Source organism: Myxine glutinosa, chromosome 11 (genome assembly GCF_964187855.1).
Source record: "Myxine glutinosa chromosome 11, kmMyxGlut1.1, whole genome shotgun sequence".
NCBI classification, from domain to species: Eukaryota; Metazoa; Chordata; class Myxini; order Myxiniformes; family Myxinidae; genus Myxine; species Myxine glutinosa.
Genome location: NC_136271.1, coordinates 58,409,814 through 58,435,736, shown reverse-complemented (window position 1 = coordinate 58,435,736; position 25,923 = coordinate 58,409,814). Strand labels below are relative to the sequence as shown.

The following is a 25,923-nucleotide window of genomic DNA, read 5'->3' as shown; positions in this document are numbered from 1 at the left end:
ATATACAGGGCTTCCATTTTTCCTTCTCGATGTTAATCTTAAGGCGCTGTTAGTTTATGGAACTTCAACTTCTTCTGAGACGACACAGCTCAGTTGGCAGGGAGCTCGACATTACGCTGTCTCGTCTGAGTTGGATTTCCGACGGGGGAAAACTTCACCGAACCCGTCTGTTGATGGAGTGCTGGTAAAGTGTGGCGAGGGTGTGTGGGGCGGTGCTGCATCTTGGAGTACGTCGTCCATTCCGAGAATACGGTCCAGTCGTACAGGACTTGCCCATGGACGTTTTCGAAAAAGTAGGCCACTGCATGCCAGTACCTTGGCCAAATTCACTGTTTGGGGTTAGCTGTATGATCTGCAATAGACGGGGAGTGCTGTGTGCATATCGTCCCCTTGTGTGTTTTTGTATTAGCGTTGCGGTTACCTCTGCCACAAATGGGGTGGAGGTTATGTTTTCACCCCTGTCTGTTTATCTACTTGTCCGTCTGTCTGTGAACAGGATATCTCGAAAAATTGCGGACAGACTTGGCCGAAGCTTGGTAGGCAGGTTGTGCATGTGACGAGGAAGAATCGATTCAATTTTGGTGAAGATTTGAATCCGGATCCGGGAATTTTTAAGTGATTCTTCACCATTGAGCAAATAGGGCTAAAAACGATATGTGGCATGATATTTCAAAAGGTTGTGGACGGATTATGACGAAACTAGGTGGAGGAGTTGGTAAGGTGACAAGAACGAGCCAATTCGATTTTGATTCTGGTCCAAATCCAGATCCAGCCTATCAATGGGATACAAAAGGTACATTTTCAGCCTGGTGGAGGTATCAACTATACCGAGTGCCGTTCTAGTTTCCTTGTGTTTTCTCTTCTGAGATCAATTTCCGACACAACGCGATTCCAGGACAAGTGATTGCTTTTGATGCTCTGCATGCGAGGGTCGTTACCTCATGGAGTGCACTTTTATTTGGGAAGGCATGGATGGAGGGGGGGGGGGGGGGGGAGGGAAGGGGGGATAAGAGGCGAAGTTAAGCAGTCTGTCCCATCTCCTAGCACCTGCAGGTTGCCGTTAAACATATCGACATATATTTTACAAGGGGAGACCTTTGCGCCAGAAGACTGGTTGCATGCGACATGGTTGCAGGACATGTGAGCATGGTTGACCTTTCTGAAATAAATTTACTGATGAGCATGGATCGACTGCCACAGGCTACAGACAGCACCAATTTTTAAAAAGCAGACATATTATCCTTTGCAACTGACAGACACATAATAATAATGAAGTGGTTCTAAAAATCTGACTTGCCATCAATAGAAGATATACGTGTATCCGATGATCAATAAGCGAAGCCTTGAGAGGACATACTCAAGTTGGTACCACTGGTGACGTTTTCTATTAAAGGCTCACTTTCTACCTGTGACATCGAGGCCCCGCAGTAGCTGTTGCTTTACCTGCAATATGTAGGCCTACCACTTGTTCCAGTAGGTGAGTTATTAAAGACCCCTTGTGCTAATGAGACATGGAGGGGGTGTGGGGGGCGGAGTCGATCGAGTCACGGACATCCATGTGCAGCATTTGATCCGTGGCCAGGAGTGTGTGATCGTGCCAGGAAGGGGGGAAACATCCCCAAGGTTAAGAGACCCTGGAGCACAAGCGCTTTGCTCAGAGCAGACCAAACCAGATAGACATTCCTTGTACGAGTCAAAACACGACCGTGGTACGTGATATCAATCAGGGTGAACAAGGAGAAGGGAGCAGGGCGGGGCTCAGTGCCCTGGCTCACTCTCCATTTGGGGAATTCGAGTTGGAGGAGAGGAAGAGAAAAACAAAACACGCACTCACTGGGGGGTTAACCTCCCCGACGATCGTCGGGGTCTCGGGACCGGTGCTTCCTCTCCTCGTGGGAAAGCGCGCGCTGGAGACACGAGCTGGGCCACATGGCATGAGACCGTGCTCCGAACATCCCGGGCTCCACGCTCAGACTCCCGAGCCATGGCGAATCGTCTGATCGTCGGAGCTTTGCTGGCATTCATCCCATCCGTATGGAGGCAAGGTGAGCACAACGAGCCTGCAGGAGCAGGACGGCCGGCTTCCTGCAGGTGGGCCCCGCAAAAAGATATTTTTGGAAGTTTCTTAAACTTTTCGTGTCGGGTAAAGTTGTCCAAATAAGCATGCGTTTTAAATCGTCTTTCCTGCATTTTTTTTGTTTAAATAAAAAACGTATTTTTAATAGTAATTGCTCAGTCGCTGTGAAAGGTTTGTTAATGGCACACTTATATTAACAGGTCTATGAAAAAAGATGAAAAGGATGCATTGGTAAGCTTGACAGTTGAACACCTTGTTATGCTTTGAATGTGTAAACACTTTCTGACGGGGGTTCAAGGAACATGCTCCGTCCGCAAACTTTCTGCAAAGTCTGTTCCTTCATTCAGGTAAATTTACCCCATCGCATGCGTGGCACCCTCATGTCGTCATAAGACGATGGCTTTGCAGCGGCCATAAGAAGTTTCTTCATCTTCCACTGCATTTCCTGAAATGTCTGGAAAGTACAATTCTGGATTGACAGGCCTTCACACAAAGGTCACATATGTGGTCTCCAGATGGTCGACCTTGGTTGGCACTCAACTTACTTGGCATGTCTTGCAGACATGCTTGGTGTGGAGTTGGTGGAGCCAATTAACGTCATGGGTTAATGTTCTGGCAGAGGGCTCTTGTCGTCAATTAACCCTGCCAATTGCCAGGGTCTCCAGTCATTTTTTTATTGATGGTCTTTCATGCAGACATCTTTGAGGCGGAGGTTTGGGCAACCCATTTGCCTCTTGGGATTCGCTATTTCGCCATAAAACAGGTGTTTTAGTGTGCATGCGGCACATCTTGCAGCATGTGCACATGATTGAGCCAGCACAGCCGTCTCTATTTGAGTAGTGCAAGGATGCTTGGTATGTTGGCCTGGGAAAGGACATCTGAGTCAGTGATCTTGACTTGCCAAGTTATGCCAAGGATGTGGCATAGAAAACGAAGCTGAGAGCTCTTTCATTTCTTCTCTTGTCAGCTCTACTGACTTCCTAATGTGATGTTGCCACTTGGCGTTTATTACCGTACACATGATCAAACGTACCCCCTTGCACACGTTAAAGCTTCACACTCACCTGTGCACTCAAACTTGACTCCCAACACTCTCCCCCCATCACCCCTCCCCCCCCCCCACCACCCCTCCCCCCCCCCCCCACACACACACACGCTCAAAGCTGACCATCACTCATGCTAAAAATTGATCTCCTCCCAACCCCGGCACACTGAGTTGCACCCCCCCCCCCCCCCCCCACACACACACACTCAGTTAACCCTACCCCATAAGCATGCTGAAATTTGACCCCTATGCAATGCTCAAATTGGACCTCAGCATGCCTCCTAAAGTTGACCCCTGAGTGCACACTCAAAGTTGAACCCTGATCGCATACTCAAAAGTTGACCCTCAAACACATGTTTATAATTTTGATCACTAAGCGTACGCACAAAGTTGACCACCGAGTGCAGACTTATAGTTGACCCTCATGGGCACGCTCAAGTTGACCCAGGTGAGACTGCCCAAGTTTGACCCCCACACTTGTACGCTTAAAGTTTACCCCTGCATGCCCGCTCAAATATGACTGAGTGTGCTCAGAAAGAGTGCACAAAGTTGGCTCCCACATGAGCGTGCTCAAAACTGACCACCACACACACACTCAAAGTTGACAGCTACATGCATGATCAAAGCTGACCCCAACATTCCCCACTCTCAAAGTTGACCCCGACGGATGCATGCTCAAGGTTGATCCCTTGTTACGTGTTACCTCCCCAAACCACGGTTACGGTGCCCCTCAGAGTCTCAAGAGGGAACGCGGCAGAAATATTTGTTAATTTGAGTGTTCTCGTAAACCATGGTACAACCACACCAATGCAATTGTGTAGAACAAAACAAGTAATTGTATCAAGAACTCTCACATACACAGTAATAACACTCTTAAAGAAAGTACCATGAAAATATCGCTTGCATCAAATGAACAATACATATGATGGTACCATAAATTCCCAATGCTCTCAAAGCAATAAACTCACGATACGCCAAACGTGAGTGGAATGTAACATTCCCCAAAGTCAGTGCACGAATCCCCACGTGAGGTGAAGGTCAAAGTCGTGCAGAACGACAAGAACAGGCAGTTATTGGCACGGTTGCGATCGGGATGTTACGAGGTGAGAGGTCGATATGGGAATTTAGCCGATATGGGAACCAACGGCGATCCACACAATGATGTCGATATGGGAATCCCAACGACAAAACACGAAGCACCAGGCGGTCGGCCTCTTCGAGGAAAAAAATGGCCAATCGGCCTGTAATGGAGGCTCTTGCCTTCCCGCCTATAATAGCTCACGCTTGGTGATAAAACCTGAGACGCAGGTTTAATCGCAATCGCAATATGGGACGATGTCGCGGGCAATCCCTTTCATTGGAAGCCTCAACTCATTCGCGACCAATATCAAAAAAAGGTTGCTCACAGCCTCGATGCGACTCACGGCTGTATCTCTCAGGCCGTCTCCTTTCCCTCCGATCTCCTCCTCTCCCATCTTCCGGTTTCTTTGCCGCATTTTCCTTTTTCCTTCACAAACATTTCTTTTTACCTTTTACTAAAGTCGTCTCCATTTCATACAAAAATCTTAACAACAATATTAGCTGAAACTAAAAATCCTAGGTATATAACATCAACAAAGGCGGAAGTGACGATTCCGTAACATCCTACACATGCATGCTCAAGGTTGATTCCCACACATGCATGCTTAAGGTTGATCCCCACACATGCATGCTCAAGGTTGATCCCCACACATGCATGTGCAAGGTTGATCCCTACACATGCATGCTCAAGGTTGATCCCCACACATGCATGCTCAAGGTTGATCCCCACACATGCATGCACAAGGTTGTTCCCCACACATGCATGCTCAAGATTGATCCCTACACATGCATGCTCAAGGTTGATCCCAACACATACATGCTCAAGGTTGATCCCCACACATGCATGCGCAAGGTTGATCCCTACACATGCATGTGCAAGGTTGTTCCCTCCACATGCATGCTCAAGGTTGATCCCCACACATGCATGTGCAAGGTTGTTCCCTCCACATGCATGCTCAAGGTTGATCCCTACACATGCATGCTCAAGGTTGATCCCTACACATGCATGCTCAAGGTTTACCCCTACACATGTGCTCAAATTTAACCCACCACACACGTGCACTCAAAGTTGCTCCCTGCATACTTGCACTCAAAAGGGTTCTTTCACCCTTGATCCACTCATTCTGCACCAACAGGCACCAGGAGGATATTTCCTTCTTCATCATTTGCCACTTCACTTTGAATGAACCCCTTGTCCCCTCGATTCGCAACTTCCTCCAAAACATACACTGGTAACACTTGCCATGAGCTGGTGGGTTTTTTATTTCATCTTCATCTCGGCATACCTCTTTACAAGGTAAAAATGGTTCTTATCCAAATTCCTGGCTTCCTTCACTTCACCATTTGTAGAGGCAGAGATTTGCAAGGCGTAAGCAAATTGTGAAGGAGGGCTCACCTCCTTTTGTCCTTTTCCCTCTCTACCACATACACGGGAATGCCCAGCAATTGACTACATACCTTATAAAGTATCGCCTCCCCCTGGTCAGCAATTATTCCCCCCCTCCTCCTCTTTAGTGATCCATTTGCCACAAGCACCCTTTCCCGATGCTCCAGTTGGGCTGCGTGAGTGCTGACATCATATCCTCATTTCTGGGCACCTTTTCAACACAGCCTGCTGCATCGTAGACCTGGCAAGGCTATCCTGCAACTCCCTGACACAGATGTCCACTTGTCTGTACTCTTGTACCGAGCTCGTACATAGTGGCATCATGTCAATGAGGTGTCTGGGAAGCTGACCAAACATAAAGCCGAAGGGTGAATATCCGGTTGTGCCACGTCTGGTGCGCCATGTATAAACGTGAACCACAAGACCAAGATGTTAATCCCATCTTCTTTTCTTGCATTGGCAATGGCCCAAGCAAGTCCAACAAGGTACGGTTGAACTTCTCTGTGGCCCCAGTCTGGTGTAATTTCAGACTGCTCCATTCCCGCCATGTTGCACAATTCATTGATGACAGTTTACAAAACCTTTACCCTTTTCTGAATTTATATCCCTTGGGAAGCCATAGTTCACTGTAAACCTTTCGCGGAGTGTTCACATTCTAAGTACAGCAGAAACCTCGTTTTGTACAAGCACACTGTCTGGTTTGGCACTGGTAGCCTGTTTATTAGTCAGGTTCACTATGTTTTTTCGTTCAAAATCATGGTAGATTAGCAAACCTATACATTTTTGGAAACGTTATTACATGGAAAATCTGAAAATCAATGTTTACATTTGCCAATTCCGACCAATTCGACCAATCGACCAATTCCATTCGACCAATTCGACCAATCGATTCGATCGACCATTCGACCAATCGATTCGATCGACCATTCGACCAATTCGATTTGCCAATCAATTTGACCGACCTTTGCTTGTGTGGAACGGACTGTGAAAACGATGCGGACTATATTGTCGGATACGACACACAGGACAGTGATGACGAACTCTAAATGGTATATTCTGTAATCGTGTATGTTTGATGCCATTGACTGCCTGTGTATATTTTGTCATTGACTGCCTGTGTAGATGCGAAGTTATACTGACTGCCTGTGTATGTTTGGTGATATGAATTATTGTGACACATTTTGATGTTATTAACTGCCTGTACAAAATGATAACATGTATTTGATTATGCAACTTATCGCGAATATAAAGACTGTATTTTGCAATTCAAAACCTTTGATTCGTGTCTTACCATTCCCCATAGCACTAATTTGACACTTTCATTGGATTCCTTGTCCCTGAAAATATAGGTTTAGTATATTTTTAAAAGTTTTTAGGGTAATTAGAGGCAGAAATAGAACAAAATATGTATTTTACAGTGGCCATTTTGAAAATCCAAAATGGCCGCCATACAGGTATCTCTCCAAATGTAAACATTGATTTTTAGTTTCCTTTTGCTATAACCTTTCCAAAAATGTATAGGTTTGCTAATCTACCATGATTTTGAACGAAATATAATTTATTGACATAGTGAACCTGACTATATGCACAGTTTCATGTTGTCAGTTGAACACACAGTTTCCCTGGGCACTAGGTGTGGTTTCAACATGTTATCTCTCGTGTGCTAACCACAGTCAACAGGTAATGGAAGGTTGTCGATAGGCTACCGTATAGTTTCCCGCTAAGTGCCTGGTAGTGTGCTCGATGAATGTGTTGCACAAGAGCGTCTTTTGATGGAGGAAGGTTCTCAATGTTTGTCTTCGTTATCTGAAATAAGGTACACCTGATTACATGAATCGATGTTGCCTTCATTATGGGATCATAGAGTTTTCATGTGGATTCCTCTCAAGCAGATGGGGTATCCTCACCTGGCAACTGTGCATCACCAAAATGTTACAGGAGCTGTGCAGCATCCTTAAAAACCTTCCGTGCAGATGTCTTCCCAATTCCTGCAAGCTGGCTTGTCAAGATCAACACACAACAACAAACAACAGGCATTTTAAGGCCATTTTCCCTGCAAGAGCAGGGGTTAGCCTTGCGGTCCCCATGACAATCCTCATGACAATCCATGACAGTCCCCAAGATCAACACACAACAAAAGACTATAACGGCACTCGGTAGAGCACATACCTTCACCAAGCTGAACAGTTTGTTGTTGTATCCCACTGATAGGCCGGATCTGGATTCGGACCTGAACCAAAATCTAATCGGCTCGATCTTATCACCTACCCATCTCGTCCACCAAGTTTAGTCATAACTCGTCCATAACTTTTTAAAATATCATGTGATGTATGGCTTTTCGCCCGATCTCTCAATGGTGACGAATCACTTATAAATTAAATAATTCTCGTATCCGAATCCATATTCAGATCTTCACCAAAATCGAATCGATTCGTCCTTGTCATATACACTACCTCTCTGCCAAATTCTGTTTGAATCCGTCCACAACTTTTTGAAATATCTTGTTCACAGACAAACAAACAGGGGGTGAAAACAACTTCCATTCACCTTCGGTGGAGGAGGTAGAAAATTTTTGGTTATTAGATGAAAGTGTCCACCAGCTCTTTGGCATTCTTGGAGAGGGGGAGGATGGGTATAAAATAATCTTTTCACGAAGAAATCTCATCGATTCTAGACTCTCATAGAAAGTTTGCTTTGTTTTCATCTAGATTCTCCACTCCAGAGAAATCAAATTCATTCTGCGGTTGTCAATTGTCAATATTTTATTTTATTTTTTTTATTTTTATTTTTTGTATACTGAATCGAGGCTCGTGAAAGATCTAACATTTACTTCACAAACAAATCGACCAGACAAACAAAATACACAAAAAGAGGGAGCGGAAGACAAGATGGGGAGTAATGGGGAAGCACACAAACACAACATCCGAGAGCAGGGAGATGTGTGGAAGGGAGAGGGCCCGGGGGGAGGAGGCATGGGAAGGGGGGGGGGGGAGGGAGAAGTATAAAGCACAAGGACACCAAGGACTTCCAGGACAGAAGTTGGTATTTCAAAAAGGGGAATTGGGGTGAAATTAGCGGGGGTAGAAAAGATCAAGGTTTTCGATGGGGGAAGATAAGAGATGGTGGTGAACAGCTGTTTTAAAGACTTGGAGGGTGGAGTGGGATTGAAGAGAGTGAGGGAGTTTGTTCCAGAGGCGGGAGAAAAGAGGAATGAAGGAGTGAAGGTGAGCAGAGAGTCTTGATTTTGGCAGTTTAACCAAAAGAGGGTTGCAGGCAGATCTTGTGCGACCTGTAGGAATATTTGCGGGACAGAGCCCAGAGAGAGCTGGGGGGGCAAGGCCAGAGAGGAGTCGGTAGAAGACGGAAAGACCACCAACCTGCCTGCGGTGAGTGAATGAGAGGCCCTTGGAGTTAGCTTCATCGCGGGAGATTCCAATGATTCTGAATGCTTTGGTGTCAACAGCGCGAAGGCGAGCCAGGTGTGAGGCAGGAGCACCAGCCCAGAGGGGAGAGCAGTATTCCATTGAGCTGCGGATGAAAGCCTTGTATGTGGTGAGGAGCTCAGGTGTGCCAAGGAAGGACTTCGCACGACGGAGGATGCCCAGTCGGCGACTGGCTTTTGAGGCCAGATTTGAAATGTGGTTTTTCCAGGAAAGATCATGGCAGATAGTGAGACCCAAAAGCTTGAGTGACAGAACTTCTTGGAGAGGATTATTCAGAAAGTGGATGGGAGGGTTGTCCAGTCGGTCTTTTCGGAGAGACATCGTAAGAGTGTGAGATTTGTCAGGATTGAAAGACATGTTCCACTTGTTTGCCCAGTCTGTGATTTTGTCAAGGTCTGCAGAGAGTGAGGAGGCTGCAGACTGCCGATCTGAGGGATGAAGAATGGAGCGACAGAGAGTAGAGTCGTCAGCAAAGAGATAGAGAGGATTTTCAAGAGAGTCAGATAGATCATTGATGAAGACCAGAAAAAGCACAGGGCCCAGAACACTGCCTTGGGGAACTCCAGCCTGAACAGGAAGAGGAGATGAGAGAAACCCATTCAGGGCCACACGTTGACTATGACTAGAGAGGAAGTCCGCCAGCCATGCGTGGAGATTTCCATGGATACCAAAAGAGGAGAGTTTGGTGAGCAGAGCGGGGTGCCAGACTGTATCGAAGGCACGTGATATGTCAAGGGAGACTGCTCTAATTTCCTGTTTGGCATTGAGGACCTCCATCCATTGTTGAGAAAGCAGAAGCAGCATGTCCAGAGTGGAGTGTCCAGGTCTGAAACCAAATTGCTGATCAGAGATCAGGCCATTGGAGAAGAGGAAAGATTTCATATCTGAATCAATGATGGATTCCATGACCTTGCTGATAATTGGGAGAAGGCTGATTGGTCTGTAGTTGCTGGGATCTGTTTTTGCACCTTTTTTGTGCAAAGCGGTGATGTTGGCAGATTTCCAAGCAGATGGAAGATGACCTTGAGCAAAAGAGAGGGTGAAGAGAACAGAGAGAGGGAGTGAAAGAGCGGAAGAACATGATTTTAGGACCCGTGGGCTGATGCCGTCAGGTCCAGTTGCAGAATCAGAGTCGAGGGTTGACAGACACTTCTCCACCTTGTCAGGAGGAAAGGACACAGAGTCCAGGAGCAGCTGGGTACGACTGGGTACAGTGGGTACAGAGAGGGATGGGTTTGGGACACAAGATTTAGAGGCAAACACAGAGTTGAGGCATTCGGCTTTTTCACGTGCGGAGTCAGCCGTGTGGCCATTTAAGGTGAGGGAGGGGATGGAGGGGGAACAAACACCAGAAACAGATTTAACCAGACGCCACCAGGATTTGGAAGAGGGAGACCGATAAGAGAGTTCGGTCCTGAGGACGGAGAGATATTGTTTCCTGGCTCTCCTGAGGGTGGACACACACTTGTTTCGGGCTTTGTGAAAGGAAATGAGATTTCCTTCCATTGGATTTGCTTTCCAGGAGACGAAAGCAAGTTGTTTCTGGGCAATAGCCTCACCACAAGATTCCGTGTACCATGGACGGGAGGAAGGGTATGACAACTGAAGACGAGAAGGGATAAAACTGTGCATGAGAGAGAGCAATTTACTTTGGAAGAATTCCCAGGATGAGTTGATGTCAGAGGCAGTAGAGATGGGAGACCAGTCCAGATGATTGATGGCTGCTTGAAGACCGTGCCAGTTGGCCTGAGTGAAATGCCAGACTCGTCGACGCTGAGGAGGCTCTCTGAAAATGGTCAGAGAGATGTCCACTTTAACAAGCACATGATCAGAAGAGCCGATTGGAGCAGAAGAAGAGCAGCAGACATTTTCAGGGCAGTTAGTCATAACCAAGTCCAGAAGAGAAGATTCTCCGTTGACTGAGATCTGGGTTGGGAAATTGACAGATTGTGTCAGTCCCAGTGAGTCACAGAAGTCCTTTGCTGAAGAGCCATGGCTGGTGAGAGAGGTACCCACCCCCAGCCAACTGGCATGGTGACAGTTGAAATCACCACATATGAGGAAGAAAGAGTTGGGATGGGTAGATAGAAGTTGGTCCATATTATCAGACAGCGAGATGTAGATGGAGTCATCACTGTTTGGTGGACGGTACAACACGCATATGAACAAAAGGTGGGAGCGAAGGGGAAGCCGTAGCCAAAGGTATTCCTGGGGGTGAGGTGGAGAGAGGGCAGTGCAGGGCGAGTGAGGAAGAGAGTTTTTTATAAAGATAGCAACCCCACCTCCAGAACGAGGCTCAGGTCTATCATACCGGAGGAGGGAGTAACCTGGGAGAGATACCAAGGAATCAGAGACATCATGAAGGAGGAAGGTTTCTGTTAAGCAGATCACGTCTGGTTTGTCAGAAGCAACCTGTATGGAGAGATCAGTTAAGTTTGAGCGAAGGCCCCGGATGTTTGAGGTCCATACTGTTAAGGAAGAGGAAGGGGGAGCATCGGATACAGAACAGGGGGGGGGGGGAGCGGTAGGGCAGGATGTGGAAGAGGAGGAAGAGGTAGGGAGAGCTGTTGCAGGTGTGTCAGAGATTACAGAATAGCTTGGAGAAAGGGAAGAATGGGGCGGACAAAAGGTTTGATGGTGTTTGGGTGAGGCGCAGTGAGGTGTTATTTGAGGAGGGGGAAGAGTGAGGCAGAAGGTTGAGGAAGATGAAGGTGAAAGTTGGAAGGGGGAAGAAGCGGGGAGGACGCTTTGAGGAGGAGGGGTGAGAGGGGAGTCTAGGAGGGGAGGAGTGAGGGAGAGTCTCGGAGGGGAGGGGTGTGGGGGGAGTTTAGGAGGGAAGGGGCAGGGGGGAAGATTTGAAAGGGATGGGTGTTTGAGAAGATTTGGTGGGGAGGGGCAAGGGGGAAGATTTGACAGAGATGGGTGATGGGGAAGATTTGGAGGGGAGGGGTGAGATTGGATTTTGAAAAGTGTACGATTTATGGGAAACGAACATTTATTGCAAAATGAGTTTCTTGAGACATTCGAGTCAAAAATACGTTTGAGGACGCTGAAGGATGGGTGGAGTTCTGGAGAGTTTAGGGAATGAATGAAAGATGCACTGTAAGAGATGGAATTTTTTTTTTGAATGAATAGAATTGGTGAGCAAGTCGAAAGCATCCTTTTATAGAAGAAGTAGAAAAAAGTGTTATAGAATATGACATAATAATAAAGTTCTTCAGGGGACAGATGAAACATGTATTAACAACTTGATCACGTGATCTCGAACAACGTGGTCGAAGAACGAAAGAACAAATAACGAAGAACGAAAGAGCAAAAGAACGAAGAACGAAAGAACAAATAAGAACGTACAAGCGGATAAGAACAGGGAAGGAAAAAAAAAATTTTTTTTTTTTTGAGATTTTAAAACAAGGGAGTATGGGTGAAAAGACCGTGAAAAACAGAGACTGGCAGTAGTTGCAGCGCGATCTAAGAACCGCTGAGACAAAAAACAAAAGCCTCAAGCCAAGGTCTGAGGACACGGTAGCCTACTACTACTAGCACTACACTAGGCCTCAGAATACACGAAACGAAAAAAACCGACGATTCTGTACACAGGTATGAAAAACCAACACCGAGAAACCTATTAAAGTCACCCCAATAGGTACATACACCGAAAGAAAGATAAAGATACGCCAAAAACACAAATGTGAAAGATCACTTAGCTTCGAAAGCGTGAGCGCATGGAACAGCTTCGAAAAGACGTGACCTCGCCGTGATCTCGCGAGAGCACCCCGGTTGCAATAATTCTGCGGTTGTCAATAATTCTGCGGTTGTCAATTGTCAATAATTCTGCGGTTGTCAATTGTCAATAATTCTGCGGTTGTCAATTGTCAATAATTCTGCGGTTGTCAATAATTCTGCGGTTGTCAATTGTCAATAATTCTGCGGTTGTCAATAATTCTGCAGTTGTCAATTGTCAATAATTCTGCGGTTGTCAATAATTCTGCGGTTGTCAATTGTCAATAATTCTGCGGTTGTCAATAATTCTGCGGTTGTCAATTGTCAATAATTCTGCGGTTGTCAATTGTCAATAATTCTGCGGTTGTCAATTGTCAATAATTCTGTGGATAAGCCGTGGTTTTTCCAGTGCAAGATTTTCGTTTTCCACTCCTCCTTGATTGTTCACAGTACCTGCCAAACAGTACTATATCCACTGAATGAATGAACTGAATGAATGATCGTTTTAAGGCCATTTTCCCCGCTAGAGCGGGGGTTAGCCTTGCGGGCCCCATGACAATCATGGTTCCTTGTTTGAGGCAATGTTTTTATGGCCGGATGCCCTTCCTGACGCCAACCCTTGGTCACGCTCTTTCGATGCGCAGGGATACAGTATGAAACATTCCAATCCGGATTCCGCTCCAACCACAGTACTGAAACTGCTCTCCTCAAAATCACCAACGACCTTCTCCTCTCCTCTGACGCTGGCAACCTCAACATTCTCGTCCTCCTCGACCTCAGCGCTGCCTTTGACACCATCGATCACACCATCCTCCTCACCCGACTTGAATCCACCTTTAACGTTACCGGCACTGCCCTCTCTTGGATTAAATCATACCTCTCTGACAGACGCCAGTTCATCTCCATCAATAACTGCAAATCCCCCACTGCTCCCCTCCCCTAAGGTAACCCCCAAGGTTCAGTTCTTGGCCCCCTCCTCTTCATCCTTTACCTGTCCCCCCTCGGTCACTTAATCCGCCGTCATGGTCTCCAATTCCACTGCTTCGCCGATGGCATCCAGCTTTTCATCTCCACCAAGTCCGTCTCCACCGACACCCACTCTATCCTGACAAACTGCATCTCTGAAATAAAATCCTGGCTTCAAATCAACTTCCTCAAACTTAACTGTGATAAATCTGAAATAATCATCATTGGCCCAAAAACGCTCACAAAATCCACCCATAACTTTGCCCTCAACATCGACGGTATCCCAGTATCCACCTCCCCTCTCATCCGGAATCTTGGCGTCATCTTTGACCAAACCCTCTCCTTCGACAAATACACTAAACAGATCACAAAGACAGCCTTCTTTCACCTGAAAAACATCGCCCGTCTCCGCTCATCCCTCTCCTCCACGGCTGCAGAAACCCTCATCCACGCCTTCATCACCTCCCGTCTTGACTACTGCAATAGCCTCCTCTATGGTTCACCCTCAACAATCACCAATAAACTCCAATACATTCAGAACTCCGCTGCCCGTCTACTCACCCATTCCCGGACCCGTGACCACATCACCCCCGTCCTTTACAAGCTTCACTGGCTCCCCATCTCCCAGAGAATCCAGTACAAAATCCTCCTCTTGACCTACAAAGCCCTCCATAACCTGGCCCCATCCTACCTGGCTGACCTCCTCTCCAGACACACTCCCACCCACAACCTCCGCTCTGCTGGTACCAACCTCCTGACCCCCCCCCCCCCCCATCCGGACCAAATTCAGATCCTGGGGGTACAGGGCTCTTCTCCATCGCTGCTCCCACCCTCTGGAACTCACTACCTCACACCATCAGAGACTCCTCCTCACTCACCACATTCAAAACATCACTCAAGACCCACCTGTTCAGCACTGCATTCAACATTCAACCCACAGCATTTAACCCCTGACTATCACTTCTCCTTCTCCCTCCTTTTGCTTTAAATATTTCCCTATTGATTCTTGTCTTTTTGCAATTGTTGTTTTCATGTTTTGTTATGCATTATGTTTTGCACTCTGTCAAAGCGCCTTTGGGCTTCATGAAAAGCGCTATACAAAATAAATGAATTATTATTATTATTAAAATACCCCAAAAACCCAAAGGACTGAAAAGACCCAAAAGACCCAATGGACTCAAAAGGCCCCGAGGATCCAAAGACCCCGAGGATCCAAATGACCCAAACAGCCCTGAGGACCCAAATGAAAAAGGACCCAGAAGACCCCAAGGACCGAGAAGACCCAAAAGACCAAATGGACTTCAAAGACCTAAAATCCTGGAAGACCCAGTGGACCCCAAACACCCAACATACCCCGAAGACCCATAAGACCTCGAAGACCCATAAGACCCCGAAGACTAAAAAGAACCTTAAAGACCTAGAGGACCCCAAATACCAAAATTATCCCTATGACCCAAAGACTCTTAAATACCCCGAAGACCCAGAGGACTGAAAATACCCGAGGACCCAAAAGACTCAAATGACCCAAAAAACCCCAAGGAACCAGAAGATGCAAAAACACAAAAGACCCCGAAGACCCAAAGGACACAGAAGACACATGTAATCATGTTTCACTGGCATGTAATTAATGGACGTACCGTCCATTTATATCTACCATATAAAACAGTGTGTGTGTGTGTGTGTGTCTGCTCCCGGCCCCACCCTCTCCCCCTTCATAAGGGTAGGTTTCAAAGGCTTTGAGTAATGCTTTAGGAGGGATCTGAGCGGGGGGTTAATAGGCAATCTTTGAACACGACTGTGTGTCCACCGGTTAAAAGACATGAAACACTCCGACGACCCAAAAAAACCCAAGTACCCAGAAGACCCAATGGACCCAAAATACCCTGGACACAAAAGACCCTGAAGACCTAAAATACCATGAAGACAGTTAAAGACCATGAAAACCAAAAAGACCCAAAGGACACTGAAGACCCAAAATACCCCATAGACCAAAAGAGCCAAAAGTCTGAAAAGACCCTGAAAACCCAAAATACCCTGAAGACTGTTAAAGACCCAAAATACCACTAAGACCCAAAATACCCCAAAGACCCTTAAAGATCCGGAAGACCGAAAATACCCCGAAGACCGAAAATACCCTGAAGACTGAAAATACCCCAGTGACAAAGGATCGAAAAGACCCAGAAGACCAAAAAGACCCCAAGACCCAAAATATACCAAAGAACCTTAAAGACCTCGAAGACCCAAAAAACCCTGAAGACCGAAAAAACCCTGAAGACCGAAAAAACCCTGAACACAAAAGAGACCCAGTAGACCAAAAAGACCCCAAAGACCCAAAATACCTCGAATACCCTTAAAGACCCAAAAGACACCAAAGACCCAAACAATCCAAAAGACTGAAAAGACCCTGAGGACCCAGTGGACCCCAAAGACCCAAATTACCCCCTAAGACCCAAATTACCCCTAAGACCCAAATACCCCAAAGATCCTTAAATACCCCAAGGATCCAGAGAACCCAAAAGACTCGAATAACACTGAGGAACCAGAAGACCCAAAAGATACTGAAGACCCAAAAGACCCCAGGGACCCAAATAACCCAGAGGACACACACAAAAGACCCCGAGGACTCTGACGACCCAAAAGAAGAGTAATTATGTCTCTTATATTGGAATTGTAGATGGTGGCTTGCAAACTGAGCCTCAAGGTCGGTGTACAGAAATGTTTTTTTTAATTTTATCACAATAAATACAAAGTGCAAGGAGGTGAAATTTGCTGCGCATGATGTGCAATGTGTGGCAGAGTAAAACGAGTGTTTGTTTATGTCTGTAGGATATCTAATAAATAAAGAAGATATAAGCACACCTGACACTAGGCCCAGACTTCAGACTTTGGAATGCCCTTTTGTCCTTTTTCCTTTTGTCCTTTTTCCATCCAGTATTTCTTCATTTATGTCGGTGTTGTTCGTGGCATCCTGTATGTCTATCCGGGCAGGGTCGTATGCATGAAATTGCTTGGAATAACCACATTGCAAATAACCACTTGGAATAACCACAATAACCACATTGTGGTTGCTTGGAATAACCACATTGCATGGTCCAAGTTTCACTGCAATAAATCCTGTGCAATAAATTGTACCTATGTGCAAAACAGAGTCGTAACTAATTGAGGAGTCAGAGCTGTGCCAATTCCTTAGAACGTATTGCTTGGTGCATTGTCGCTCTAATCCCTAGATTCGTTGGTGCTTGTTTGCGACCTCGAGACACTAGGAACACAGTACGTCGAGCTATGCTCCGCAATTTGGTGCAAAATTATTTTCCTTTAAAACTACCTTCATCATCATCTGCACATAACAACCTTAGTAATATAAATAGACTGTCAGGTGTCAGGTACACCAGTGTACTCATGATGTCTGCATGCACCTTGACCAGCTACACGGAACAACCAACTAAGGATCTCCACATCCATATCAGTTGTTTCAATAGAGGCCTGCTCCATGAAGTTTTCCTCTCTCTTGGCTCCATTGCTTGCTCCAATGAATGCTTTTATTCCAATCAACTGGGATGATTAACTGACTGTCTGGTAGGTCAACACTGTTGCACTTCAATGTCAGCATCTTCAGTAGACGGCGATTGTAGACCCTGCTCAAAACGTTTCTTCAAACGATGAATGTACCCCTAGTGTGAACGCAGAGTAACATTTTGTATGCCACTTCATTCTACTGGTGTCTTCAGTGATGTTGATTGACCGGAAACGGTTTGTTTCTTCATACTCAACATCATGACACTTGAGCATGTCCTTGGCAGTCTTTGAACTTATTTAGTCCATCTGGAGTTGCGTTGTGAGGTTGTTTTCTCTTCCCTGCTCTGCAGGGTGGCCCGGAAGTCGTGTTACACCTGCCCAGAAAGGCATTCGTTCTGAAACCATTTCAATATATATGTTTTATTGCGCAGTACTTAATTGGTCATTGCATCTGTATGATGTGGCGCATACAGTTACAATGCCATTTGTCTTTCCTTCAGCAGCAAGTATAAAACACTGACCAAGTATTTCACATCCATATTGCTTATCTTTAATTGTTGCCCAACATAATAGCGTTAGCAATTTTGTTGTCAACAAATTAAATCATTGGCTCAATTGCATTGTTTTGGACTCTTACCTCTATGTCCAACCCAAAATACAAGCAGATATATTGGTGATTTTATGTTCGGTAGTCATATTGGTCACTATTTTGGATGATATTTTATATTTTCCCCAAACAATAAATTTTACATATTAAATTGAAAGAACAATCAGAGATTGTAGACCCTCTACAGGACTTAAGCCTCCATGCAAAGACATTCCCACCCAAACAATAATGCCACATTTCGTATGATTACGCATGATGTAGAAACCATTTTTCCCAAATGAACTTTTTTATTAATACAGTCACGTGATAAAGTAAGTACACCCCATGTAAAGTTTTGACTTTTTCAACATATTTCAACATACAGCTATTTGATCTTCATTTCAACAATATTGATTGATAAAGGTGATATAATATAACAAATATCATGAAACATTTACATTTTGTAGTCCATTGTATAATTTAAATAAACATAAATGCAAATTTCACACGTGGAAAAAGTAAGTACACCCCGACATTTATCATTACTTCAAATACCTAAAATTAGAATCAGGTGCACCAGCTCAGGTGAAAATGATTAGAACATCGTTAGAGAGGATATTGGAGGAACCTGTCTTATTTAAACCTCAGACATTTAGTTTGGTTTGCTCTTTGTTGTTGAAGTGTGTGGCGTCACCATGCATAGATCAAAATAGCTCTCTGAGGCCTTCAGAAAGAAGGTTATAGATGCCTACGAGTCTGGAAAGGGATTTTAAAATATCTCCAAACAATTTGAAATCAATCATTCGACTGTCCGGAAGATCATCTACAAGTGGAGAAGATTCCAAACAACTGCCAACTTGTTCAGGCCAGGCCGCCCCAGCAAGTTCAGCCCGAGAGCAGACCGCAAGATGCTGAAAGAAGTCTCGAAGAACCCCAGAATGTCATCACGGGACCTACAGGTAGCTCTTGCCACTATTGATGTCAAAGTGCAGGGGTCTACCATTAGAAAGAGGCTGCACAATTTGATCTACATGGGAGGTGTGCCAGTGGAAACCTTTGCTGTCCAGAAAGAACATCAGGGCAAGACTAAAGTTTGCCAATGAACACCTAGGCAAAGATCAGCACTTCTGGAACAATGTGCTCTGGACAGATGAGTCAAAGGTAGAGCTATTTGGCCACAGTACCAGAAGACATGTTTGGCGAAAACCAAAGACAGCATTTGACCACAAGAACCTGATACCAACTGTAAAGCATGGTGGTGGAAATATTATGGTTTGGGGCTGCTTTGCTGCATCAGGGCCTGGGCAGCTCACCATCATAGAATCCACTATGAATTCTTCATTGTTCCAGAGGGTGCTTGAGGATAATGTGAGGCCATCTGTCGGAAAGTTGAAGCTCAACCGAAGTTGGACCTTGCAACATGACAATGACCCTAAACATACCAGTAAATCCACCAAGGAATGGCTGAAAAGAAAGAAATGGAGGGTTCTGGAATGGCCAAGTCAAAGCCCGGATCTAAATCCCATCGAGATGTTGTGGGGGGATTTGAAACGAGCTGTGCATGCAAGAAACCCCTCATACATCGCACAGCTGAAATAATCCTGCATGGAGGAGTGGGCAAAAATTTCTCCCAATCGATGTCAGAGACTTGTAGACAGTTATAAGAAACGCCTACTTGAGGTTGTTTCTGCCAAAGGGGGCAATACCACCTGTTGGAGCCAAGGGTGTACTTACTTTTTCCACATGCGAAATTTGCATTTATGTTTATTTAAATTATACAATGGACTACAAAATGTAAATGTTTCATGATATTTGTTATATTATATCACCTTTATCTATCAATATTGTTGAAATGAAGATCAAATAGCTGTATGTTGAAATATGTTGAAAAAGTCAAAACTTTACATGGGGTGTACTTAATATGAAATAAGATGAAATAAGTTGAACTGTCACGTGACTGTACCTGAAGAGATCAAACTAAACACTGTTATTGTTGAAAGAGATTACATGTCAAGAATACCTGCAAAAACACATGTACAAATCAAAATTCACTGGTTGAAAAAGTATTCAGCCCCTTCAGCCAGTCAGTCCTTGGTTGAAGCACCTTTTGCAGCAATGACTGCTATGAGTCTTTTTGGGTAGGTCTTTACCAGCTTTGCACAGTGAGATGTTGAAATCTTTGCCAATTCTTCACGTGAAAATTGCGCTTGTTCTGCCAAGTTTGATGGGGATTGTCGATGGACTGCAATCTTCAAGTGTCTCCATAAATGTTCAATTGTGTCCAAGTTGGGACTGACTGGACCCTCAATAAAATTTATCTTTTTCTTATTCAGCCTCTCCAGTGTGGTTTTAGCTTTGTGCTTTGGATCATTGTCCTGCGGAAATGTGAATCTCCTACCCAGTTTCAGATTAATGGGTGACTCTAGCAGGTTTTCATCAAGGATTATCCTGTACTTTGCACCGTCACTTGGCCATTCTATTCTGACAAGCTTGCCATTGCCTGCTGATGAAAAGCAGCCCCATAATATGATACTGCCACCACCATGCTTGACAGTAGGAATGGTGTAGACTGGGTGTTGTGCAGTATTAGGCTTACACCAGATATAACACTGAATTTAGACCAAAAAGTTAAATTTTTGTCTCGTTTGACCACAAAACGTTTCTCCACATGCTTGCAGTATCATTAAGATGCTTTTTCGAAAACTTCATAAGAGCTTTTCGATGTGTCTTTTTCAGTAATCGCTTCTATATTAACAACTGTCCATACAGGCCAGCCTTGTGAAGTGAACGGGATATTGATTTATGAACATTAACCCCCATCTCAGTCATAGATCCTTACAGATCTTTTCAAAGTCATTGTTGGATTTACAGTGACATCCCAAACCAGTTTCCTTCCTGCTTGCCCAGCTGCTGAGATTGTATGGGTGACCTGATCTGCGTCGAGTCTGAGTGGTATGATACGTCTTCCTGTTCTTAATGATGGATTTCCCCATAATCAAAGGGATAATGAGTGACTTTGAAATCTTCTTGTAACCCTCTCCTGAACGGTGCTTCTTCACCACTTTATGTCTGACTTCTTTGGAAAGCTCCTCCGTCTTAATGTTTGCCTTGTTGGTTGACCAAGTGAGTTGCACTTTAAAACTCCTTAGATAAGTGTGGGAGCTTATTTTTGAAATGTAACCACTGATAACATACAGGTGAACCTATTACACTTATTTTGTAACAATTTAAACAAATAATTTGCTCATTAAGTGATTTGGGGTTAATTAGGCAAAGGGGTTGAATACTTATACAACTGAGAATCATCTGATTTTCTCTGTAAATCGAACTTATTCACATTCTACATTTTCAGCTTTATCACTTTAGAATCGTTTGTGAAGACTCTATACAGTATATCAAGTGTGATTTGAAACATCATGAAATAAGTGCAGGTGGCATCAAAATGTGAAAACATCACAAACAAGTGGAACATGTCTTTCAATCCTGACAAATCTCACACTCTCACTACGTCTCTCCATAAAGACCGTCTGGAAAGCCCTCCAATCTACTTTCTCAACAATCCTCTCGAAGAAATTCTGTCACTCAAGCTTTTGGGTCTCACTATCTGCCATGATATCTCCTGGGAAAACCACATTTCCAAGATGGCCTCCAAAGCCAGTCACCAACTGGGCATCCTCCGTCGTGCAAAGTCCTTCCTTGGCACACCTGAACTCCTCACCACATACAAAGCTTTCATCCACAGCTTGGTGGAGTACTGCTCTTTCCTCTGGGCTGGTGCTCCTACCTCACGCCGAGCTTGGCTTCACGCTGCAGAAACCAAGGCTTTTGGAATCATTGGAATCTCCCGTGATGAAGCTGATTGTGAGGGCCTTTCACATGCTCACCGCAGGCAGGCTGGTGGTCTTTCTGTCTTCTACCGACTCCTCTGCGGCCTCGCACTCCCTGCTCTGTGCTCTGTCCCCCAAATATTCCTTCAGGACGCACAAGATCTGCCAGCAACCCTCTTCTGGTGAAACTGCCAAAATCAAGACTCTCTGCTCACCTTCACTCTTTCATTCCTCTTTTTCCCCACCTCTGGAACAAACTCCCACACTCTCTTCAATCCCTCTCCTCCCCCCAGGTCTTTAAAACAGCTGTCCACCAACATCTCTTGTCTTCCCTCATCCAAAACCTTGATCTTTTCTACCCCTGTTAAAACATCCCAAATCCACCTCTTTCAAATTCTGTTTTCTTTCCTGAAAGTCCTAGAAGCGTCCATTTTTTTAAAATCCCATGTACCCCGCCTTAGCCCTCTCACTTCCACAGATCTCCTGATGCCCCTGGTCTCTACTATGGTGCTTGTGTGCTTAATAGGATGAAAATGAACGATCTTTTGTGGCCTTGACCTTTTTATCTTTGACATCATAAACAACAGACTTCAGTGAGCTAATATGCAAACCCTGTTCTCATTTCAAGTCAATCGGATGCAAATTGATTTTCATGACCTTGACGATTCACCATTTTACCTCAAAAATAATGGACTTCTCGTTTTTGGTTGGAGAATTAATTCAGTGAGTCTTGTGTAGATCGGAGTCAAAATGCGACCTCGAAGCGATCGACATACACAGACAGACGGCAATTCAAATCTTCAATTTCACACGTAGCAAACTAACAGACAGACTGACGGATACAAGTGCAATACCCTCTCGTCTGGAGAGAGTAAAAATGAAATCCTCGAGTTGAAATATGTGGGGTGAAAACTGTCATCAACATTCTACCTAAAATACCAGCAGAAATAAGGGTGATTTAATGCTGGGCAGCCATCTTGGATTGTTGACCCAACAATCTACTTCTGAAGATGGCAATATAGTTGGCTATAAACTATCGGGTATGTATAACTAATTTATCATAACGAATGCCTATTAAGTCTGGCGTTTAGCAAACTCGAATTCTAAGACCTTTTTGCCTCCAGTCAATGGCACCTGCTCCATTCTGACAAGTGTTTTCCTTCCTTTCTGTCTACCCTCAGTTCTCATTACTCTCAGGTATTATCATTTTCATTACCCTCAGGCTTTCCTAGAGCAGCGCCCAGGTGGGAAAGTCAGAAACATAGCACTGTTGGGTAGATGAAGGACCCGAGGCCGTGCAGTGAACACCCTCATGTGTGATGTCGCACACCAGGTCACGCGAATGAGATGGAGCTGCGCGGCGGTTCACATAAAGCGGTGGAGTTGGCGGTCCGTTCGTCTAGCATGCCCGGATTGAACCACTGGAGGGTCAAACGCTGCTCCTGCTTTTCACTCGGTGATGAAGAGTGCTTTTACTATTGCCACTTGGGAATCATCTGGATAAAAGCACCAAGGTACGAGTACAGCTCCACATGTAACTTTTCACGAGGGGAAACCTTGGCCTGGAATGACCGCCAAATGACGATAAAACCCTCATTTTGACCAAGAAAAATTTGCTTATTCATTCTTACTCTTGCATATTTGAAGATGGCATTCAATTTAAGGTCAACAAAATATCAATAGAATGCTGTTTTCCTAACTGTTTCATTACAATGGGATGTTCAGTGTCAATTACTGCAAGGAACTGAAAATCATATTTTGAATCCTAGAGGTGAAAAAGTGAGCATGTTCACACAAACAAACACACACAAACACACACACACACACACACACACACACACACACACACACACACACACACACACACACACACACACACACACCTTATTTTTCTATTTTTGTTTCTCACAATTCTATATCTTATGATTTTTGGTTCACGAGTTATCAAACAGAGTGACCACTATATTCGTCATGGGTGTGTGTCTGTCTGTCTGTCTGACTGTCTGTCCGCAGCATAACTACCCAATGATATCATCCGATCTTGATGGGTGGTAGGGTGATATCATTATCTAGTTGTGTCCTGCGTAGAGTGGGCGTATTGCGCCCATTGTGGGCGGAGCCACGCCCGAAAAAGATGTCTTTTTAGGGGGTAATCAAGTTCAAGCTACATCTTCTCCGAGGGGTTTGGTGGAATCTGACAGGGGTTTCGGTATTTGGTTAGTCCAATGTCATGTGTCTAGCCCCACGGAGCTCGATTTTTCATTTTCGCCCCAAGGTCAAGGTCACAAGGTCACGAAATTTAGAAAAGTCAATTTTTGATGGTTTTATTACATTGTTCGCTTCCTGATAGGGTGAAATGTCGTACATGATCTTATATTATCACATACATCATGAAATACAAGTTTTCCAACAAATTTCAGAATCTTCGACCTTTGACCTTTGAAGGTCACAAAGGTCAAATTTTCAAAGTTGTCGGAATCGAACCAAATTTTCTGTATTGTGTAGCTAACTAACCTCATAACTGATTATACATTATTTTCTATCTCATTTCAAGGTCAGTAACCTTCGTTTTGACATTCCAAGGTCACAAAGGTCAAATTTTCAAAGTTGTCGGAATCGAACCGAATTTTCGGTATTGTGTAGCAAACTAGCCTCATAACAGATAATACATTCCTATTTATATATTTTCAATGTCGGTTTTGACTTTTAAAGGTCACAAAGGATGGCCATTTCAAAGTAGTCTGTCCTTTGTCATTGAATACCGCTCGCTCGTGAACCATCATCGTCTCCTGACTTGTCAATTCTTATTTCTCTTATTCAATTCTTATTTTAAAATGCATTTAATTAATTGTACACGATTGGTAGTTCCTAAACTTAAATATAAATAATTTAAAGGATTTCTTTAAATGATGTTAATTTCACAACATCCCATGTTAAACTTTATTTAAATTGTAAACCTCAAAACATAGTTCCCTTACCTAAAGCAAGAACCTTAACCTGTAAGCAATTGACTAATTTCCCGACTGCATGGATCATCAGCTGGGCACCGTTCTTCCTCGAGGTTTCGATCCTTTCAGCCCAGGAGCTCTCCAAACAGCGGATCCACAACCTCGATAAATGATCCACATCAATAGATGGTAAATCAGTGGATCCACAACCTCAGTTGTCACACACACACACACAGTGAAAAATAACCCCCTTACCAAACCCTGGATCTGCCCCTGATTACTCTGGTCATTGTGACCATTGTGTAAGACAATTATCTTTTTGATTTAAAAAAAAAAACATACGAGTCTCAATAGTGAGCTAATTTATAACTATATAATATTCATCACTGTGCTTGTGTATACTGTATAGTTATAGTGGAGGGAATTGAATCACACTCTTCCGTCTACAGCTTCATGCAAGCGGTGTACCAGTCTCATGCCATACCCGGCACCAATGCACGATCTTTCCTACCCTCAATAACCCACCTAACTCAACCCTCTTATTTGCAGATGACTGTTTCTTTCCATCCTCACTCTCTCTCCTCCTTTCCTATTCATCTATTCCATTACTTGTTTTGTCCATAAGTGGCCCCAACAACTCACCTTCAGTACATTACCTTTTTACCCCTGCATCTACTCATTCTTCCACAAGCCTCGCTCTTGCGCAGGAAAAGAAATTGAGGCTTAAAAAAAAAATTTGATCTCAGACTAGTGGAGGAGCTTCTCTATAAATCGCATGCAAAATGGATGGAATGAGTACCCAAAATTTGAAGGCAAAAAACAGAGTTTCGACATTCCACCTTATCTTGGCCAGAGTCCACAGTAATGCCATTTGAGGTGAGGGACGGGATGGAGGGGGAGCACACACCAGAGACAGACTTTACAAGGCACCACGCTGCTTTGGAAGAAGGATACAAGCTGGAGAGTTCAGTCTTGATAATTGCAAGATGGTGTTTTCTGGAATGCCTCAGGATGAACACGTACCTGTCGCAAGCCTGACGGAACGAAGGCTGTAGCATTAGGTCCTGCAACACTTCTACACCCTTCATTATCTTGAACATCTCGATCAGATCCACTCGTATTTTCCTCCTTTGTAATGTAAAAGGTCTCATCTACTTCAAACACTCCTCATAGCTTAGCTTTGCGAGGCCTGAAATAAATCTAGTCATTCTATGCTGAACTCTTCCCATGGCAGCTTTCCATGGCTTTTCTATCAAAGTAAAATACAATAAAATTGTAAAAACGAAAAAGAAAATATGTATGCATATTCAAGACCACTACACACAAGA

General features: G+C 44.5%; 1 protein-coding gene across 1 annotated transcript in view; it reads left to right on the top strand.

Annotated features, from left to right (window-relative positions):
• The first annotated feature begins 1,652 nt into the window (after positions 1-1,652).
• LOC137436683 (endothelin-1-like) overlaps positions 1,653-25,923 on the top strand; it is a 78,681-nt gene continuing 54,410 nt past the window's right edge. The window contains exons 1-2 of the mRNA XM_068130673.2: positions 1,653-2,045; positions 22,981-23,161. Of these exons, the coding sequence (XP_067986774.1) occupies positions 1,985-2,045; positions 22,981-23,161 (242 nt within the window). The 5' untranslated portion in view covers positions 1,653-1,984. The remainder of the gene's footprint in view (positions 2,046-22,980; positions 23,162-25,923) is intronic.